This window comes from Papio anubis, chromosome 17 (assembly GCF_008728515.1).
Source record: "Papio anubis isolate 15944 chromosome 17, Panubis1.0, whole genome shotgun sequence".
Taxonomy (NCBI): Eukaryota; Metazoa; Chordata; class Mammalia; order Primates; family Cercopithecidae; genus Papio; species Papio anubis.
The window spans coordinates 52,062,311-52,078,346 of NC_044992.1; the positions used below are offsets into that span (position 1 = coordinate 52,062,311).

General features: G+C 54.3%; 1 protein-coding gene and 2 long non-coding RNA genes across 6 annotated transcripts; 1 reads left to right on the forward strand and 2 right to left on the reverse strand.

Moving 5' to 3' along the window:
* Nucleotides 1–245: 245 nt before the first annotated feature.
* On the reverse strand, nucleotides 246–3,641 carry LOC116271064. 2 transcript variants are annotated; one of them, XR_004179461.1, is made up of 5 exons: nucleotides 3,488–3,641; nucleotides 1,589–1,732; nucleotides 1,161–1,232; nucleotides 956–1,075; nucleotides 246–448 (listed from the first exon to the last, which is right to left on the reverse strand). It is a non-coding gene; the product is annotated as an uncharacterized LOC116271064 (long non-coding RNA). The 2 variants fall into 2 exon arrangements; XR_004179460.1 differs by lacking the exon at nucleotides 246–448 and having other exon boundaries at nucleotides 667–1,075.
* Nucleotides 3,642–6,006: 2,365 nt separating this feature from the next.
* LOC110741628 lies at nucleotides 6,007–7,609 on the forward strand. Its single transcript, XR_002518169.2, has 3 exons — nucleotides 6,007–6,625; nucleotides 7,058–7,182; nucleotides 7,516–7,609. It is a non-coding gene; the product is annotated as an uncharacterized LOC110741628 (long non-coding RNA).
* SPATA32 (spermatogenesis associated 32) lies at nucleotides 6,775–15,536 on the reverse strand. Of its 3 annotated transcripts, XM_009190872.4 has the most exons (6): nucleotides 15,190–15,536; nucleotides 14,160–14,195; nucleotides 9,542–9,596; nucleotides 8,750–8,789; nucleotides 7,496–8,448; nucleotides 6,775–6,895 (listed from the first exon to the last, which is right to left on the reverse strand). In XM_009190872.4, the coding sequence occupies exons 1-6, from the start codon at nucleotides 15,200–15,202 to the stop codon at nucleotides 6,808–6,810; spliced, it is 1,185 nt and encodes a 394-aa protein (XP_009189136.2). In that variant the 5' UTR covers nucleotides 15,203–15,536; the 3' UTR covers nucleotides 6,775–6,807. The 3 variants fall into 3 exon arrangements, with proteins under 3 accessions (XP_009189136.2, XP_003913256.2, XP_009189138.2); XM_003913207.5 differs by lacking the exon at nucleotides 14,160–14,195; XM_009190874.2 differs by lacking the exons at nucleotides 14,160–14,195; nucleotides 15,190–15,536 and having other exon boundaries at nucleotides 7,496–8,469; nucleotides 9,542–9,612.
* Nucleotides 15,537–16,036: the final 500 nt, after the last annotated feature.

Sequence of the window (16,036 nt, forward strand, 5' to 3'; positions counted from 1 at the left end):
CGGCTGCCCCGCCCCATTTGCGCCAGTCCTGCCGCCTACCTGGGCATCTGGTCCCTTTTCCTTTCGCCTTACCCAGTGCGTAGTGACGCCATGAGTGACCTCGCGTTACATCTCCGCGTGTGCCGCCTCCGTCTCCCCCTGCCGGGGCCCCATTTCTTCCGGGCCTGCCCACGCTCCTCCCCTGCCTCTCCCCTCCGCCAGCCAGTATTGCCCCATCTGTCTGTCCCGCCTCCGCGCACCTGTCCCGCCCCTCACTGCGTATCCCTCCCCCGCCCGCCGGCTCTCACCTAGGCCGAGCCACGCCCCGGGTTGGGCGGGAACTTGGGGCGGTCGGGCTAGTAGGGCTGGCTCAGGCGGAAGCCGGGGCCCGCGGCAGGGCTTCGTGTCCCGCGTTCCGGGAGCGCCGACTCCTCCAGGTTAGGAATCTGAGAGTAGGGGTTGCGCGCACCTAGGGTGGGTGCCCGGGAGGAGGTAGAGGAGGAGACGGTTCTCAGAGCGGGTCCTGGGGGTAGGAGGCGAGGGCGGGGGTTGTGAGCGGCTGGGAGAGGTCCCTCCCGCGGGTACCCGCGCACCCCGCCCCGTCGGGGACTCACCTACTTCGTGCAGTCTGTGCAGCGAGCGCGCCAGCTCCTAGTTGGAGAGGCCGCTGATGCGCGCCGCGTGGCAGAAGGTGAGGCCCGCGTGGAGCGCCCCCCAACCCCCGCAGCCTGGGCTGAGCCCCAGAGCCCACTGCTTCTTGAAGTAGTAGCTTGGAGAAGAGAGGCGGGGAGGCCGCCTCAGACACCCCCAGCCCCAGCCCTCTCTGTCTCACAGGTGCGGAAGCCAAAGCAGGGCCGGGAGCCACTGCTTTGTCCTGGGGCGACTTGGGGCCCAGGAAACAGACCCAGAATTCAAGGCTCCCGTCTCTAGGGCAGGAACATCAGGGGTCCCGTGGAGCTGATATGGTTGTGCCCACCTCATCACCTCCTGTGCCAACTTGGAGGGCACAAAGCCCAGGCCCAGCAGCTTGAATAGTATTTCCAAGAACAGGGTCTGCAGTCCCTGGGGGTCACAGACCTGGCTGTTCGTCACCCGCCTTGGGACAAAAAAGGTGAAGGAGCGTGAGGAGGGGGCTCCCCCTAGGCCAGGCCCACCCCTCCTCCACCAGCCTTGCCCCTCACCTATGCACTGAGCCAAGCGGTGGTTGTCATTGAAGACACCCAGGAAGTCACTGAAGCTTACGATTCCAACACCTGGGGAGAGAGGGGAGGGGGCGCTGTGGGTGCCTGCCCCTGCAGAAGGCCTGCCTTACAGATGCCTGCTGGCAGTTCCAGGTGTTAGAGAATCTAGTCCTGCCTCTAGCCAAGGGCAGACCCTAGTTTGAATGGGGGAGAAATGACCCGTGCCTTGGGGGTTCCCACATCAGGATTAGGATTAACACAGTAGCAACGTTTACAGGCCATGAGATAGGTGTGTTGGTCAGGGCAGGCTTCCTGAAAGAGGGAACTTTAACATAGGACCAGGCTAGGATTTTGTGGGAAGCGGAGGTATTCTTTAGAAGGATGCCTGGAGGTGGGAGGGGACAAGAGGACAGGGATGGGGCACCCACCATCCAAGTCCACCTGCAGCAGAGCCTCGAATGTCTCCTGTGGACTCAGTTGGATACCCACATTGCCTAGGGCGCCTTTCATGCTGTGCATGTCCACGGTACCCGTTGGGCTGGAGCTGAAGAGTTTGAAGATATCCTGGAAGGCTGAGGGTAGAGGGGGACAGGTGGCAAGATAAACCACCCACACAGGAACCCTGAGAGCTGCCCACTCTAACTCAGGTGGAACTGATGACTTGGCTCATTCTAACTCCCTCCTGGGTGTTTTAAATTTTTATTTATTTATTTATTTTTGAGACAGAGTCTCACTCTTTGCCCAGGCTGGAGTGCAGTGGTGAGATCTCGGCTCACTGCAACCTCAACCTCCCAAGGCTCAAACGATCCTCTCACCTCAGCCTCCTGAGTAGGTGGCATCACAGGTACGTGCCACCACACCTCGCTAATTGTTTAATTTGTTGTAGAGATGGGGTTTCACCATGTTGCTCAGGCTGGTCTCGAAGTCCTGGGCTCAAGTAACCCTCCCGCCTTGGCCTCCCAAACTGTTGGGATTACAGACATCAACCTCCACACCTGGCCTGTAACTTTTAATATAAAGAGTAGCAGTGGCTGTTGTGTATTGGTACATGTTATGTGCCCATCCAGTCCTTATGTCCAAAACTCGTATTTGAAAAACATTCAAAATTCATGTCCAAGGTCACATCTAGCAGTCTGGCTCTGAAGCTACAGTGCCTTGGAGCCCTGCTGGTGCCTGGCATGTTGTAGGCACTGAACATTGTTGATGATGAATAAAGTGATTCTGCTTTGAGGGGCCCTTGCCAATATCAGGACATGTTGTTTGGGGGAGCATGGGGCTGTGGTTTCTTTTGCCTTTACCCTTATGGTCTTAGGCCCCATGAGGCAGGGGAACTCAGATTTTTCCCCTCATTTTTTCTCCTCCTTTACCTTCTCCCTTCTTTTCCATCCTGTTCATCATCTATCTATCCATCCATCTAAATACCTGCATTCACCTATATACCAATCCATTGAGTTTTCTGTTCCTTTCCTCCCTCCTTCACACACACAGGCACACACACACACACACACACACACACACACACACACACACACACACACACACACTCTGTGAGCTCTAGGGTTGTAGAGATGAGCAAATCAGACAAGCATGGAGGGATGGTTGCAAACACTGCTTCTTGCAGTGACTCCAGCTTCAGGGCAGGCAATCCCTTGTAGTTCTTCCCTGAGCACCCCCTAATTTTCTTCCTTACTCCCAGTCCTGGGGCCCTCACCTGCCAGCTGCTGGGGTGTCTCACCTGTCAAGCTGCCCCAGGAGATAGAAAGAGGTTGGAAAGGTCTTTGCACCTGTTGCATAGAAATGCCAGGGCCAGCCAGGCCTTACCCCAAACCCGGCCCCCAAGGCCTGGCCCCTGGTCCTTGCCTTCACCTCTCAGACCCAGCATCTGGACCTGACTCTGCTGGATGGGCAGCCACAAGGCCCTGGATTTCTGTTGCCCTCCTCATGGTGTGTTCAGCCTTTGTGGCCATGGCTAGTGCTAGCTCCGTCTGGGTCAGCCGGGCAGTGTGCAGCTGCAGCCTCCCTTTCTGCATCCTGCCTGCCTGCTCCTCTGCTGGATCTCATATGAGCAGCCTTTGAGGCTGCTGTGGAGGCCTTAGAGGCAGGAAGGAGAGAGGCAGAGGGGTCCAGCCCACTCAGGTACTCAGACTCCTGAGTAGGTACTCAGACCTGGGACCAGGCCTGTGGGTATACGGTTCCACCTCCTCCCAGGATCCTCCACATGAAACTGTACCACAGCCCTCTATGCAGGGGATTCTGGGGAAAGGGCTAGGGCAGTGATTCCCCCCACCCTGGGTGAGGGAAAAGGACCCTCCTCCAGACCTGGTCACCTGTTTGTTCTCAGTGATGACTCGATCTCTTGGTCTTCTGCCCTCTGCAAATTACTCCTAAAACTCAACAGTGAGGCCAGGCATGGTGCTCAGGACTGTAATCCCGGCACTTTGGATGGCCGAGGAGGGAGGATTGCTTGAGCCTAGAAGTTCAAGGCTGCAGTGAGCCGTGATGGCACCATTGTACTCCAGCCTGGGTGATGGAGAGAGAACTTGTCTCAAAAACCAAAAAAACAAAACCCCTCAACAGTAAGAAAATGAACAGCCCGATTTAAAAAAAAAAAAAAAAGGGCAAAAGCCAAGCGTGGTGGCTTACATCTTGAATCCCAGCACTTTGGGAAGCTGAGGTGGGAGGATCACTTGAGGCCAGGAGGTTGAGATCAGCCTGGGCAACACAGCAAGATCCCATCTCTACAAAAAATAAAAAGCTTAGCCAGGCATGGTGGTGCACACCTTTAATCCCAGCTTTTTGGGAACCTGAGATGGGAGGATCACTTGAGCCCAGGAGTTCAAGGCTGCAATTAGCCATGATCGAGCTACTGCACTCTGCCTGGGTGACAGAATGAGGCCTTGTCAAAAAAAAAAAAAAAAAAAAAAAAAATCTAAACAGGCACCTCGCCAAAGAATACATACAAATGAAAGTAAGCATATGAAAAAATGTTCAACATCATATGTTATCAGCAAATTGCAAATTAAAACAATGAGATACTATTATGCACCTATTCAGATACCAAAATCCAAAACACTACCACCACCAAATGCTGGTGAGGATGTGGAACAATAGGAACTGATTAATTGCTGGTGGGAATGCAAAATGGTACAGCCAATCTGGAAGACAAGTTTGGCAGTTTCTTACAAAATGAAACACACCCTTATCACATGATCCAGCAATTGTGCTCCTTGGTATTTATCCAAATGTTTTGAAAACTCATATCCACACAAAAACCTGCACATGGATGTTTATGGCAGCTGTATTCATAATTGCCAAAACCTGGCAACAACCCAGATGTCCTTTGGTAGGTGAATGGATAAATAAACAGTCATACACCCAGACAATGGAATAGTATTCACCACTAAAAATAAATGAGCTATCAAACCAGGAAAAGACATGGAGGAACCTTAAACGTGTATTACCAGGTGAAAGAAGCCAACCCAAACAAACTGCATACCGTTTGATTCCAAATCATTCTGGAAAAGGCAAAACTGTGGCAATAGTAAAAGGACCAGTTGTTGACAGGAGTTGAAGGGGCCAGGTAGAGCACAGAACTTTTAGGGCAATGAAACAACTCTGTATCACACTACAATCAAAACCCATAGAACGGGCCAGGCGCGGTGGCTCACATCTGTAATCCCAGCACTTTGGGAGGCTGAGGTGGGTGGATCACCTAGAGTCAGGAGTTCAAGACCAGCCTGGCCAACATGGTGAAACCCTGTCTCTACAAAAATACAAAAATTAGATGGGCATGGTGGCGGGTGCCTGTAGTCCCAGCTACTTGGGAGGCTGAGGCAGGAGAATCGCTTAAACCCAGGAGGTGAACAGAGGTTGCAGTGAGCTGAGATCACACCATTGCACTCCAGCCTGGGTGACAGGGTACGACTCCGTCTCAAAAACAACAAACCCCCATAGAATGTAGAACACCAATAGTGAACCCCAGTGTGAACTGTGGACTTTTGGTGATGATGATGAGTCACTGTAGGTTTATCAATTGTAACAAATGTACCACTGCAGGATGTCCAGAACCAGGGAGGTTGTATGTGGGTGGGGACAGGGGTACATGGGAACTCTCTGTACTTTCCACTCAGTTTTGCTGCAAACCTAAAACTGCTCTAAAAAATAAAGTCTATTAATTTAAAAAAACCTATGGAAAGATTAGTCCTGAGAGCCCAGTGATTCTGGCTCAGTCCGCCACCGCCCCCAAGACACCCACCTCTGCAGCTACTCCTTGTCCTTCCTTCCAGTCTCCCGCCCGCTTCTCCTCCTGGCCCTGACCCATTCTGAACTGCTCACCCCTTCCTAATCACACCCTCCAGGCCCTAGGCATCTCTCTCCTTGGACCCTCCGAAAGCTGGGCAGGCTCTTGAAGATCCACAAGGCTGGGCTTTCACTTAGCAGGGAACCTGAGGCCGGGCCATGGCGCAGCCTCCCATTCTCCTTCCCCCAGGCTTCCCTGTCCACATCCCTGTCCATCCATGCACTCCGAATCCCCTTCCTTCCTTTGCTGCCATCTCTACTCTGCCAGAAGTCAGTCTATACTGCTTGCCCTCTCGGCCTCCAAGGCCAAACCCTGGGTGGGAGGCGTGTGCATTTGTGTGCATTTTTTTTTCTTCTTTGAGATGGAGTCTCGCTCTGTTGCGCAGGCTGGAGTGCAGTGGTGCAATCTCAGCTCACTGCAACCTCTGCCTTCAGGACTCGAGAGATGCTCCTGCCTCAGCCTCCCCAGTAGCTGGGACTATAGGCGCATGTCACCACGCCCAGCTAATTTTTGTATTTTTAGTAGAGATGGAGTTTCACCGTGTTAGCCAGACTGGTCTCGCACTCCTGACCTCAAGTGATCTGCTGGCTTCTGCCTCCCAAAGTACTGGAATTACAGGCATGAGACACCACACCCGGCCTTGTGTGCATATTTGGTACATGTGACTGTCAGGCACATGTGTACATGGGCATGGGTGTCGTATGCTGCTTCCTCTGTGTGTGGGTGCTATATGTGTGATGTGCTGGGCAGCTGGTGATGTCTGTGTGCACACGTCTGGGTGATGTATGGCTCTCTCCTGCATTTGAAGGTACTTCTAGCTCCGGCCTGTTACCCGTGGAGGACCAGTCCTTCGGCCTCATTTTCCTCCCCTTCAAACTCCTGGATACCATCCCTTCCCCATGCCAGGCCTTCCCCATGAAGACTGCAGAAAGATCCCCCTCAGACCCACTTTCTCACCTGCCCAGTCCATGCCCAGGAGGCCATCTCCTCAGATGATCCCAACACTTCCCTGGCCTCAGGCCAAGAGGAAGCCTCATTTCACAGTCTAAGAAATGGAAGCCTCAGAGGACACCGAGGCCTCCCCAAGACCAGCCACAAGTCTTTCTGCCGGCCTAAAGGGCTGGCCAGGAGGGAGTGAAGGGAACTGACCCTGGGGAGTGGACAGGTGAGAGATGGGTGGCCAGGACAAGGGTGGCATTGCCCTCTGGGGGCAGGTGGAGCTGGGGCAGCTAAAAAATGGGGTGGCAGACCAGGACACAGCAGCCAGGTGAGCTCCCTGGCCCAGGGGCATTTGCACAAAAGTCTGAGCCGACGGCCAGCACTGGAGGCTTTATTGGTTCTGTCTAGTCATTTCTCTGGGGTTGTGGGGGCTGACAGCTTAAAATGGATTTTCACCAATAATGGATTCTGTTTCTCTTTTCCTGGCGGCACTGAGCTGCAACACAAAAGAGAGAGTGTCACTTGGGCCCCAGAGGGTGGTTGAAGGAGAGGGTTGAGCCCAGAGGCCCCTCTGAAGAGGTCACTGGGGGTAAGGGGTCTTCTGCTGCTGCCTGTGTCTGGGCAGCTAAGGTTATGTTCTGTGTCCATTCACCACCAGAAAGCAAGGTGTACTGGAGTGCCCTGCGTCCTCATTCTCCCCTCAAGAAAAGTGTCCTGGACTCCAGGGTTGGGGCCAACCTGTTCTCAACAGGGCAGACCCCAGCCTGAGCATTTCCGACCTCGGTGAGGCCCAACCCCCAGGGTGGGAAGCCACCTAATGCCAGCGTGGTCCTTCCCAGTTTGAACCCAGGCCCCTGTGCCCACCCTCCTTGGTCCCCAGGCTTCCTCCAGCCCTTGCCTTGGCTCTGCACCTCAGTCCACTGGAACCTTGTTCCAACAGCCTTTATGAGGTCACTGAGGTGGAGGCGTCACAGCCCACCGCATCCTGCTCCCAGGTCCTCATTCCAGTGTTCCCCACCCCTAGCCGGCTGTGTGAGGACCCCCCTATGTTCTAGCACAGCCCCTCTATGGGAGCTGTGGGGCTGGCCTCACTCACTCTTCCTTGCCTCCCTGCAGCACAGGGGACGTGGCTGGTGGCTGGAGAAGCTGCATTTGCCCTTCGATGGTGGCCCTCTTGATCCCTGGCTTGCTGAAGTCAAAGTAAGATTGAGTGAAGTTCTTGTCTTCCTGACTCCAAGATTTCAGTGGTGCCCTGGCTTCATGTGGTTTCTCTGGTAGGGCCTCTGCGTGCTTTTCTGGCTTTTGCTCCCCCGCAGTGATCAGGAGGGGCTCTGTGGAAGGCTCCAGAGCCTCCTGAGGTGGAGCTTTCATCTTGTGTTCCAAACTGGGCATGTCCGTCCTGCTGGAGGAGGCCATGGCCAGGGAAGATGCAAAGGTGATTAGCTCTGCCAGGCCAATGGGTGGCGGGAGATCTGAGGACAGAAGGGGGCTTGGCTCCTGGAAGCTTGTGGCCGGAGGAGCTGAGCGGGCATCGGGGCCCTGGAGCTGCTCCTTGGAGCACAGGGTGTCAGTGGGGATGGCCTCCCGGAGCCGGGAACTGATGGGCTGGCCTGCGCTGCCATTGTTGAGCTGCATGTTGATGGCCCGCTGCAGGCTGTGCTCTGAGGCCTGGATGAGCTTGTTTGCCCAGAAGAGGTGCTTGGAGGTCTGTGCACTGATGGAGTGACGGCAGGCAGACACGTGGTTCTCCTCCGTGAAACTCCCGTAGTTTGAATTCAGACTCCGTGATCTGAAGGTCTGCGGCGTGGGCGGCGCCATGTTGGAGTGGACGGACTCTATCTGGCACACCAGCTGCAGGGGCTCTTCGAGGTCAGACTCCTCGTTCCAGTTGGCTTTTGTGTCCAGCTCAGTTTCAAGCTTGAGGGCTGGGTACAGCTCTGACTCCAGTAAAGCCGGCACCTGTCCGATCTCCAGTTCTGGGTCTGGGTCTGGGTCTGGAGCCAGGTCCACTTTGAGCTGGGGCTTCTGCTCTAGCATGTCTGCCTCCAGCTGAAATGTTTCAACTCAAAGCTGAGGAGGCAGGAGCGGGAGGTCCTGCCCCTGAGGCCCTCCCTGGCACCGAGTCCCTGCCCCACCCCTGCCCCGGGTCCTGCTCTCTTCCCCCCGCCCCCCAACCCCATGCCTGCCTCCTCTCAGAGACCTGCCTGGTGAGGGGGTGTGTGTGTGAGTGTACCCACACTGGCCTGGTACTAGGGTCCCAGGATTGTCAAGGGTAGGGGCTGATGGAGACTTAGGGAAGAGCCCTGCCACTTGCCTACCACCTCCCCGTAAGAGGACACCCCCTTTTTACCTCCTGTTCCTCTTGTATCTGGTGTTGACTTAAGTCATCTCTAAGACAGAAGGAGACAGAGTGGGTGATGGGGATCTGTGGGGTGGGTGGTGGCTTCAGCGGGAAGGGGGTTTCTGGGGCCCTCAAAGCCCTCTGCCTTGTAACAGAGGCTGGCAAGATGCACCTCCCCCCGACCACCCCGCCACCAACTGATCCCCTCCCCTGGCTGTCCCACTCCACTGCCACCAGGAAGCCTGGAGTTGTATTCTGAAACTTGAGGGGGTTTAGGAAACTCCTTGCCAACTCACGCCCCCCCCACCCCGCAAAAGAGGAATCCAGTTGGTTGGAGGTAAGGCCCAGGAATCTCATTTTTATCAAGCATTGCAGGTGAGCTGGGACAACTCACTTCGCAAATTAGTGCCCAGAACACTAGTCCCCAGCAGGGGAGCCCCAGAGCAATGTCCTCCCACCCACCTGCCCACTCTTTCTTCAAGTGCCTGCCCACCCCCGCCTTGAGCAGCTCTGTCCTCAGCAAGCCAGGCAGCTCTGAGGGGTCAGGTCCTATTCTGTCCCTGGGTGTGCCTCACCACCCCTCAGTCTTCCTCTGCCAGGGGCTGAGGGCATAAACAGAAGTGGGAGGGTAGATACCCCACGCCCTCCCCAGTCTTTTGGCCTGGACACTGGTGCCGGGGAGGTTTTGAAAATGGCGGAAGGGAGGGAGATCCTAGGTTGGGGGATTGGTGGTGTCAGGGGCGAGGCTGGAGGTCCCGGAGGGCTCGGGGGAGGCCTGTGATGATCAGGGATGGTTCTCACCGCATCTCTGCAACCTCCACTGACCCTTTGCTGCAGCATGGAAATCCATGGGTACCTGGCAGGGGAAAGGAGGTGAGGGCAGGGAGCTGCAGGGTAGAGGACAGTCCCGGAGGGATTCCAGAGCCAGCCACCTCCTCCTGCCCTTCTTTTTCTCTGTTCCCAGCTGCATTCCCTCACCCACCTGCCCCGCCCTCCTTGTTCCCTAGCCGGTAGCCATTCCTATCCTCCAGTCCTGCTCCCTCCACTGTCTGTGCCTTGCCTCCTCGGAGGCTCCCTGTTCCATCTCCTTCCCCCAAAACTGTGACTGCTAACAGTACCCCGACCATGATGGGGCGCTTCCATAGCCTGGGCACTTTACCTGCTTTATCTCATGGATTCAACACAAAAAATTAGGACAGGTCCATTTGCCCAAGGCCCCCCAGCTGATCATAGCTGAAGTGGTGACTTGAATGCGGTTTTGACTCAGGAAACTCTTAACTCCCTGGCCCCTGGCTACTCCCAGGAGCCTGTAACTGTATGGAGTCCCCATCATGCCCCACGCGAACCTTCCCCATCTCCCCATTCCTGCTCTTCTGCTGGCTTCCTTTACTCTCTCTGGATCATCCATCACTGACTCCAGGCCAAGTCCTCCACCCGGGGTGTGTGATCTGAGGTGGTGCTAGCACCTAGCCGACGATTTAGGAGCTCAGATCCCCCTCTGCAGGGGAGACTGACTCCTTGGGAACGTCCCCAACCCCACACCCTTCCCTGGAAGCTTGTATCTTTTACTGCAGAATGTTTCTTCACCCTGTGGGGGTGGGAAGCACCAGGCTGCCCTGTTCTCTGCTACCCAGGACCATGCGTAGGGGTTGATGGTGGGGCCATCATGACGACCCTGCCATCATGCAAGGTGGGTCCCCATCAGCCTGGGGTGTGGCAGGAAGTGACAGCCCTGGCTCTGACTGGGAAGAATCGCTCCCAGGAAGCGACTGAAAGGATGAGAATGTACTGCAGTCTATTCCTAGAGATGTAGCGGCTGGAGGGAGGGGTCCTTGCATGGCTGGTCCTGGGATTGGGACCATCTGCTTTAGCCTGGTCTTGGGGGATGTATCCCCCAACCCTCCACCTCCTTGATCACTACGCTTCCCTGGCTTCCTCATGTGTCTCTCTTCTCCCTCTCCAACTCCCCCTGCCCCAGGTCCTGCTGTTCGCCAGGCTTCTGACCTCAGGGCCTTTGTTCCCTTTACGAAATTTCCCTGGGCAGTTTAATCAACACCCACAGCCTCAACCCCTCCATAAATGGCAGCTGGGTATGGACAGGAGAAGAAATTACTGTTGTGTGAGCCTCTTAATAGCACTGGGGCTGGGAGAAAAAGTCAGATGTTGACTCAGCTTGAGATCTCTGTGCCTGACTTGAGAATGTTCTATTAGGGATTCAAATAATATTCTGCAGTATATGAAATAATTGAAAAAAATTTTTTTTTTTTTTTTGAGACGGGAGTCTCGCTCTGACCCCCAGGCTGGAGTGCAGTGGCGCGATCTCGGCTCACTGCAAGCTCCGCCTCCTGGGTTCACGCCATTCTCCCGCCTCAGCCTCCAGAGTAGCTGGGGCTGCAGGTGCCCGCCACAACGCCAGGCTAATTTTTTTTGTATTTTTAGTAGAGATGGGGTTTCACCGTGTTAGCCAGGATGGTCTCGATCTCCTGACCTTGTGATCCGCCTGCCTCAGCCTCCCAAAGTGCTGGGATTACAGGCGTGAGCCACCGCGCCCGGCCCTTTTTTTTTTTTTTTTTTGAGACGGAGTCTCGCTCTGTTGCCCAGGCTGGAGTGCAGTGGCCAGATCTCAGCTCACTGCAAGCTCCGCCTCCTGGGTTTACGCCATTCTCCTGCCTCAGCCTCCCGAGTAGCTCGGACTACAGGTGCCCGCCACCTCACCCGGCTAGTTTTTTTGTATTTTTTAGTAGAGATGGGATTTCACCATGTTAGCCAAGATGGTCTCGATCTCCTGACCTCGTGATCTGCCTGTCTCGGCCTCCCAAAGTGCTGGGATTACAGGCTTGAGCCACCGCGCCTGGCCCCGGCTCACTCTTTGTATTTTTAGTAGAGATGGGGTTTCACCATTTTGGCCAGGTGGTCTCAAACTCCTGGCCTCAAATGATCTGCCTGCCTCGGCCTCCTAAAGTGCTGGGATTACAGGCATGAGCCACTGTGCCTGGCCGAAAGAATTTCTATTTCCAGTGGTTTGTTGCTAGCACACAGAAATAGATCCATCTTTTGTATCCTGCAACCATACTAAAATCTCATGTGTTCTCATAGCTTTTTTTTTCCTTTTAGATTCTATCGGATTTTCTACATAGACAATAATGTGTGTGAGTCAGGACACTTTTACTTCTTCCTTTCCAATCTTGTTCCTCTTATTTCCTTTTCTTGCCTAATTGCACTGGGGACAATCTCCATACAATGTTGAGTAGGAGTGTGTGTGTACGTCCTCCCTTCGTTCTGAGCTTAGGGGAAAGTGTTTAGCCTTTCACCATTAAGGATGATGCTAGCTGTAGGTTTCTTCATGATGCCTTTTATTAGCTTGGGCATCTTCATGAAGTTTCCTCTCCTAGTTTGCTTAGTTTTAATTAGGAATGGATGCTGGATTTTGCCTAATGCTTTTTCTGCATTTATTGAGAATTTTGCCTAATGCTTTTTCTGCATTTATTGAGAATTTTGCCTAATGCTTTTTCTGCATTTATTGAGATGATCATATGGTTTTTCTTTATTATATATGTGTACATAACATACATTATAATACATTAACATATGAGTAATGTTATATTATTTGGGTGATAATTCTTTTATATTTTTATATTCTGCTTATGGTAAAATACATTGTTTTTTTTTTTTTTGAGACGGAGTCTCGCTCTGTCCCCCAGGCTGGAGTGCAGTGGCTGGATCTCAGCTCACTGCAAGCTCCGCCTCCCGGGTTTACGCCATTCTCCTGCCTCAGCCTTCCGAGTAGCTGGGACTACAGGCGCCCGCCACCTCACCCGGCTAGTTTTTGTATTTTTTTAGTAGACACGGGGTTTCACCGGGTTAGCCAGGATGGTCTCGATCTCCTGACCTCGTGATCCGCCCGTCTCGGCCTCCCAAAGTGCTGGGATTACAGGCTTGAGCCACCGCGCCGGGCCACATCGATTTTTTTTGAGGCAGGGTCTCACTCTGTTACCCAGGCTGGAGTTCAGTGGCACAGTTATGGCAATCTCAACCTCCCTGTCTCAAGTGATCCTCCCACCTCACCTCTGGAGTAGCTGGGACTACAGGTGTTCACCAACATATCCAGCTAATTTTTGTATTTTTTGTAGAGATAGGTCTTGTTATATTGCCCAGGCTGGTCTTGAACTCCTGGGCTCAAGCTATCCACCTGCGTTGGCTTCCCAAAGTGCTAGATTATTGGTGTGAGCCACCGTGCCCAGCTATAAATTAATTTTTTTAAATGTTAAATCAGCCTTGCATTACTGGGATAAACCTCATTTGGTCATGACGTATTACCCTTTTAATATGTTGTTGAATCTGATTGGCTTTTTTCCAGCATTTTCACATGCATATCCATGAGGGATATTGGTGTATAATTTTCTTTTCTTTATAATGTCTTTGTTAGGTTTTGATAGGGAGGATGGCTTGAGCCCGGGAGGCGGAGGTTGCAGTGAGACGAGATGGTGCCATTGCAGTCCAGCCTGGGCGACAGAGCAAGACTCTGTCTCAAAAACAACAACAACAACAACAACAACAGCAACAACAACAAAAAACCAAAAAAAAGAGATGAGGACTCACTATGTTGCCCAGGCTGGTCTCAAACTCCTGAGCTCAAGCAATCTTCCCACCTTAGCCTCCCAAAGTGTTGGGATTACAGGCGTGAGCCCCCGTGCCTGGCCTAATTTCTTACCTCAAATTCACACCCTGTATGTCCAGACTCTTAAGTGTGGCCACCACGGCTCTGCCTGTCTGACTCCTGTCTCCCTTTCTAGTCTGTCATCTCTCCATATCCCACACTCCTCACCCCATTCATCCTTCATCCTTTCACCCAAATGAGAAACCTGGGTCATTTGTGACTCCTCCTCACTCCGAAGCTCCTGCCCTCCTACCCCTGATGCTCTCCTTATCTCCCAGTACCAGAGCCAACACAAACCCACATCTTCCTACCCTTTGGCACTTGGTGCTAAGTGCTTTGCACATTCAATCTTCATACCTACCCTATGCTCAGTTGGCCACAGCTCTCCTCTCACAGATGAGGAAACGTGTATGAGGTCATGCAGCTATTAAGAGCAGCACACGACCCAAAGGCAGGTCTGGCTGACTCCAGACTCTGGGATGCTACTCACTGCACTGTCTTAAATCTCTTTAGTCCTCCAGTGGGACCACTGCAACCATGTCCCCCTCCAACCTGGATTTTCAATGACCCCAGAGTGAGCCTGCTACATTTCACTTGCCTCTGGTCACCCCCAAACTCCATGTGGCCTCTTGATCTGATGTCTACCTTCATTTTTCATCTCTTGGCATCCATCTTCCTGTTCCTCACCCTAAGCCAAAGCTACCCCCAGAGTACGGCAGGCTCTTCTGCACCCAATGCCTTTGCAAATGCTATTTCTCATACCTGGAAAGTCTTCTTCTGGCAAAGTCCTACTCATGCCTGAAAGCCCAATTCAAATAATCAGTGTAATCCTCTCCATGACAGACCTGGCTGTCCAATCTACGTTTTTCCTTACAGGTGTGAGCCACTGCACCCGACCTCTGGTTAATTTTTTTTTTTTGACAGGGTCTTGCTCTGTGGCCCAGGCTGGAGTGGCGCCATCATAGCTCACTGCAACTCCTGGGCTCCAGTGAGCCTCCCAAGTAGCTGGGACTACAGGCTCATGCCACCACACCTGTCTAATTTTAAACATTTCCTGTAGAGGACAAAGTCTCGCTATGTTGCCTAGGCTGGTCTTGAACTCCTGGCCTTATGTGATCCTCTCACCTCTGCCTCCCAAAGTGTTGGGATTACAGGCGTTGAGCCATCATGCCCACCTAATTTTTGATCATTTTTAATGCTGGCCCATGCCCTTCTGGGAGAGAGGATCCCCAAAAGAAAGCCACCATTTCAGTGGGGGATCTGACGCTCCTACGGGAAGGGGAGACCCGGGGCACTAGGGGCAAACATCTTTGCTCATTGGTTCAGAGAAGAGTACAAGACACCAAGGAGGCGCTCAATGAAAATCTGCTCAAGACTGCCGCTCCTCCCTGCAAAGCATCAAGCAGGGACAACTGGATGTGATTTTTTGGATCTGCAGTTCAGGATAATTCATGAGTCGTTTCCTGTGCACAAGGCCATTGCTCCTTCTGTGGTCTCAGAACCCCTTCAAGAACCACTGACGCTGCAGTCCCTACCACAAGGCGCGCATGCGTGTCCGTGCGCGCACGCGGATGTGCACCACGGAGGGGCTGAGGCTGGGAGCCATAGTCAGGGGCACCGGGTGGGCTTTGGCGGGGGATCGACCTGCCTTTCAGGTGCCGGGGGTTTGGGAGCAGGGGAACGGGCCCCGGGCCGATTCCTGACCGCCCCCTCCGCGCCCCGCCCCCACTCACTGTCGCTTTCCCCGCCCGCCCGCCCGAACACCCGCCCCCGGGCGCCCGCCCGCTCCCACCTGTCACCCCCATGCAGACCGGGGCTCTGTCCTGGAGGCGGGGAGCGGGCTGATAGATGCTGCCTCTCAGCCTCCAGTGTGCTCTTTGGCTGGGAGACTGGGGGGCGCTGGAAATATTGGAGGCGCTGGTGCCTGTGATGTCGCCGCCTCTGTGACGTCCCTGCCGCGACCCCGCAGGCAGGGAGCCGCATTTAGGTTCCGGGCGGGCGGGCAGGCGGGGGACGGCCCGAGTGAGGTGTCCTCCGAAGGCTGCGGGCCGGAAGCCAGAACCCCTCTCCAAAGACCTCGGGAGTAGGGCTCGCGCTTCCGCTGCGGGCCCAGAGCAAGAGGCAGGCGGCAGGTAAGTTTGACTCTACTGGACCGGACTTGCACCCGCTCTGCACGCCAGGGGCTCAGGGCTGCCGCCCGTTTCGTGGTCCCAGGGCCCTTCCAAGAACGGGCTAAACCAACCCAAGCTGCGCGCACACACACTTGTGCACACAGGGAGTGTGGAGCCAGATTCGATAAGGCATCACGTGTGCCCCAGCTCCATGACCAAGGAACTCAGCCACAAGGGCATCCCTGGCCCCATGCAGGGCTCAGGAGGCAGCGGAAAGGGTTGAGTCCAGGCCTCAAGGACAGGAGGGGAAGGTGGAGGGCCTGTGGTGTGCATCCAGCATCCCTAGCTGGTCAGGGCCCAGAATCCATCCCTATTTCCCTTCTGGTGGTAGAGGGCTGCCTGACTTGGGCAGTGGCACAAAGCATGCAGGCTTTGTCGTCCGCCTCCTCCACCCTTCAGCCTGGCAGTGTTTGGCAAGGGACTTCCCTGATGCCACTGGGCAAGGCATCTTGCCTAACTGGTCTGAAT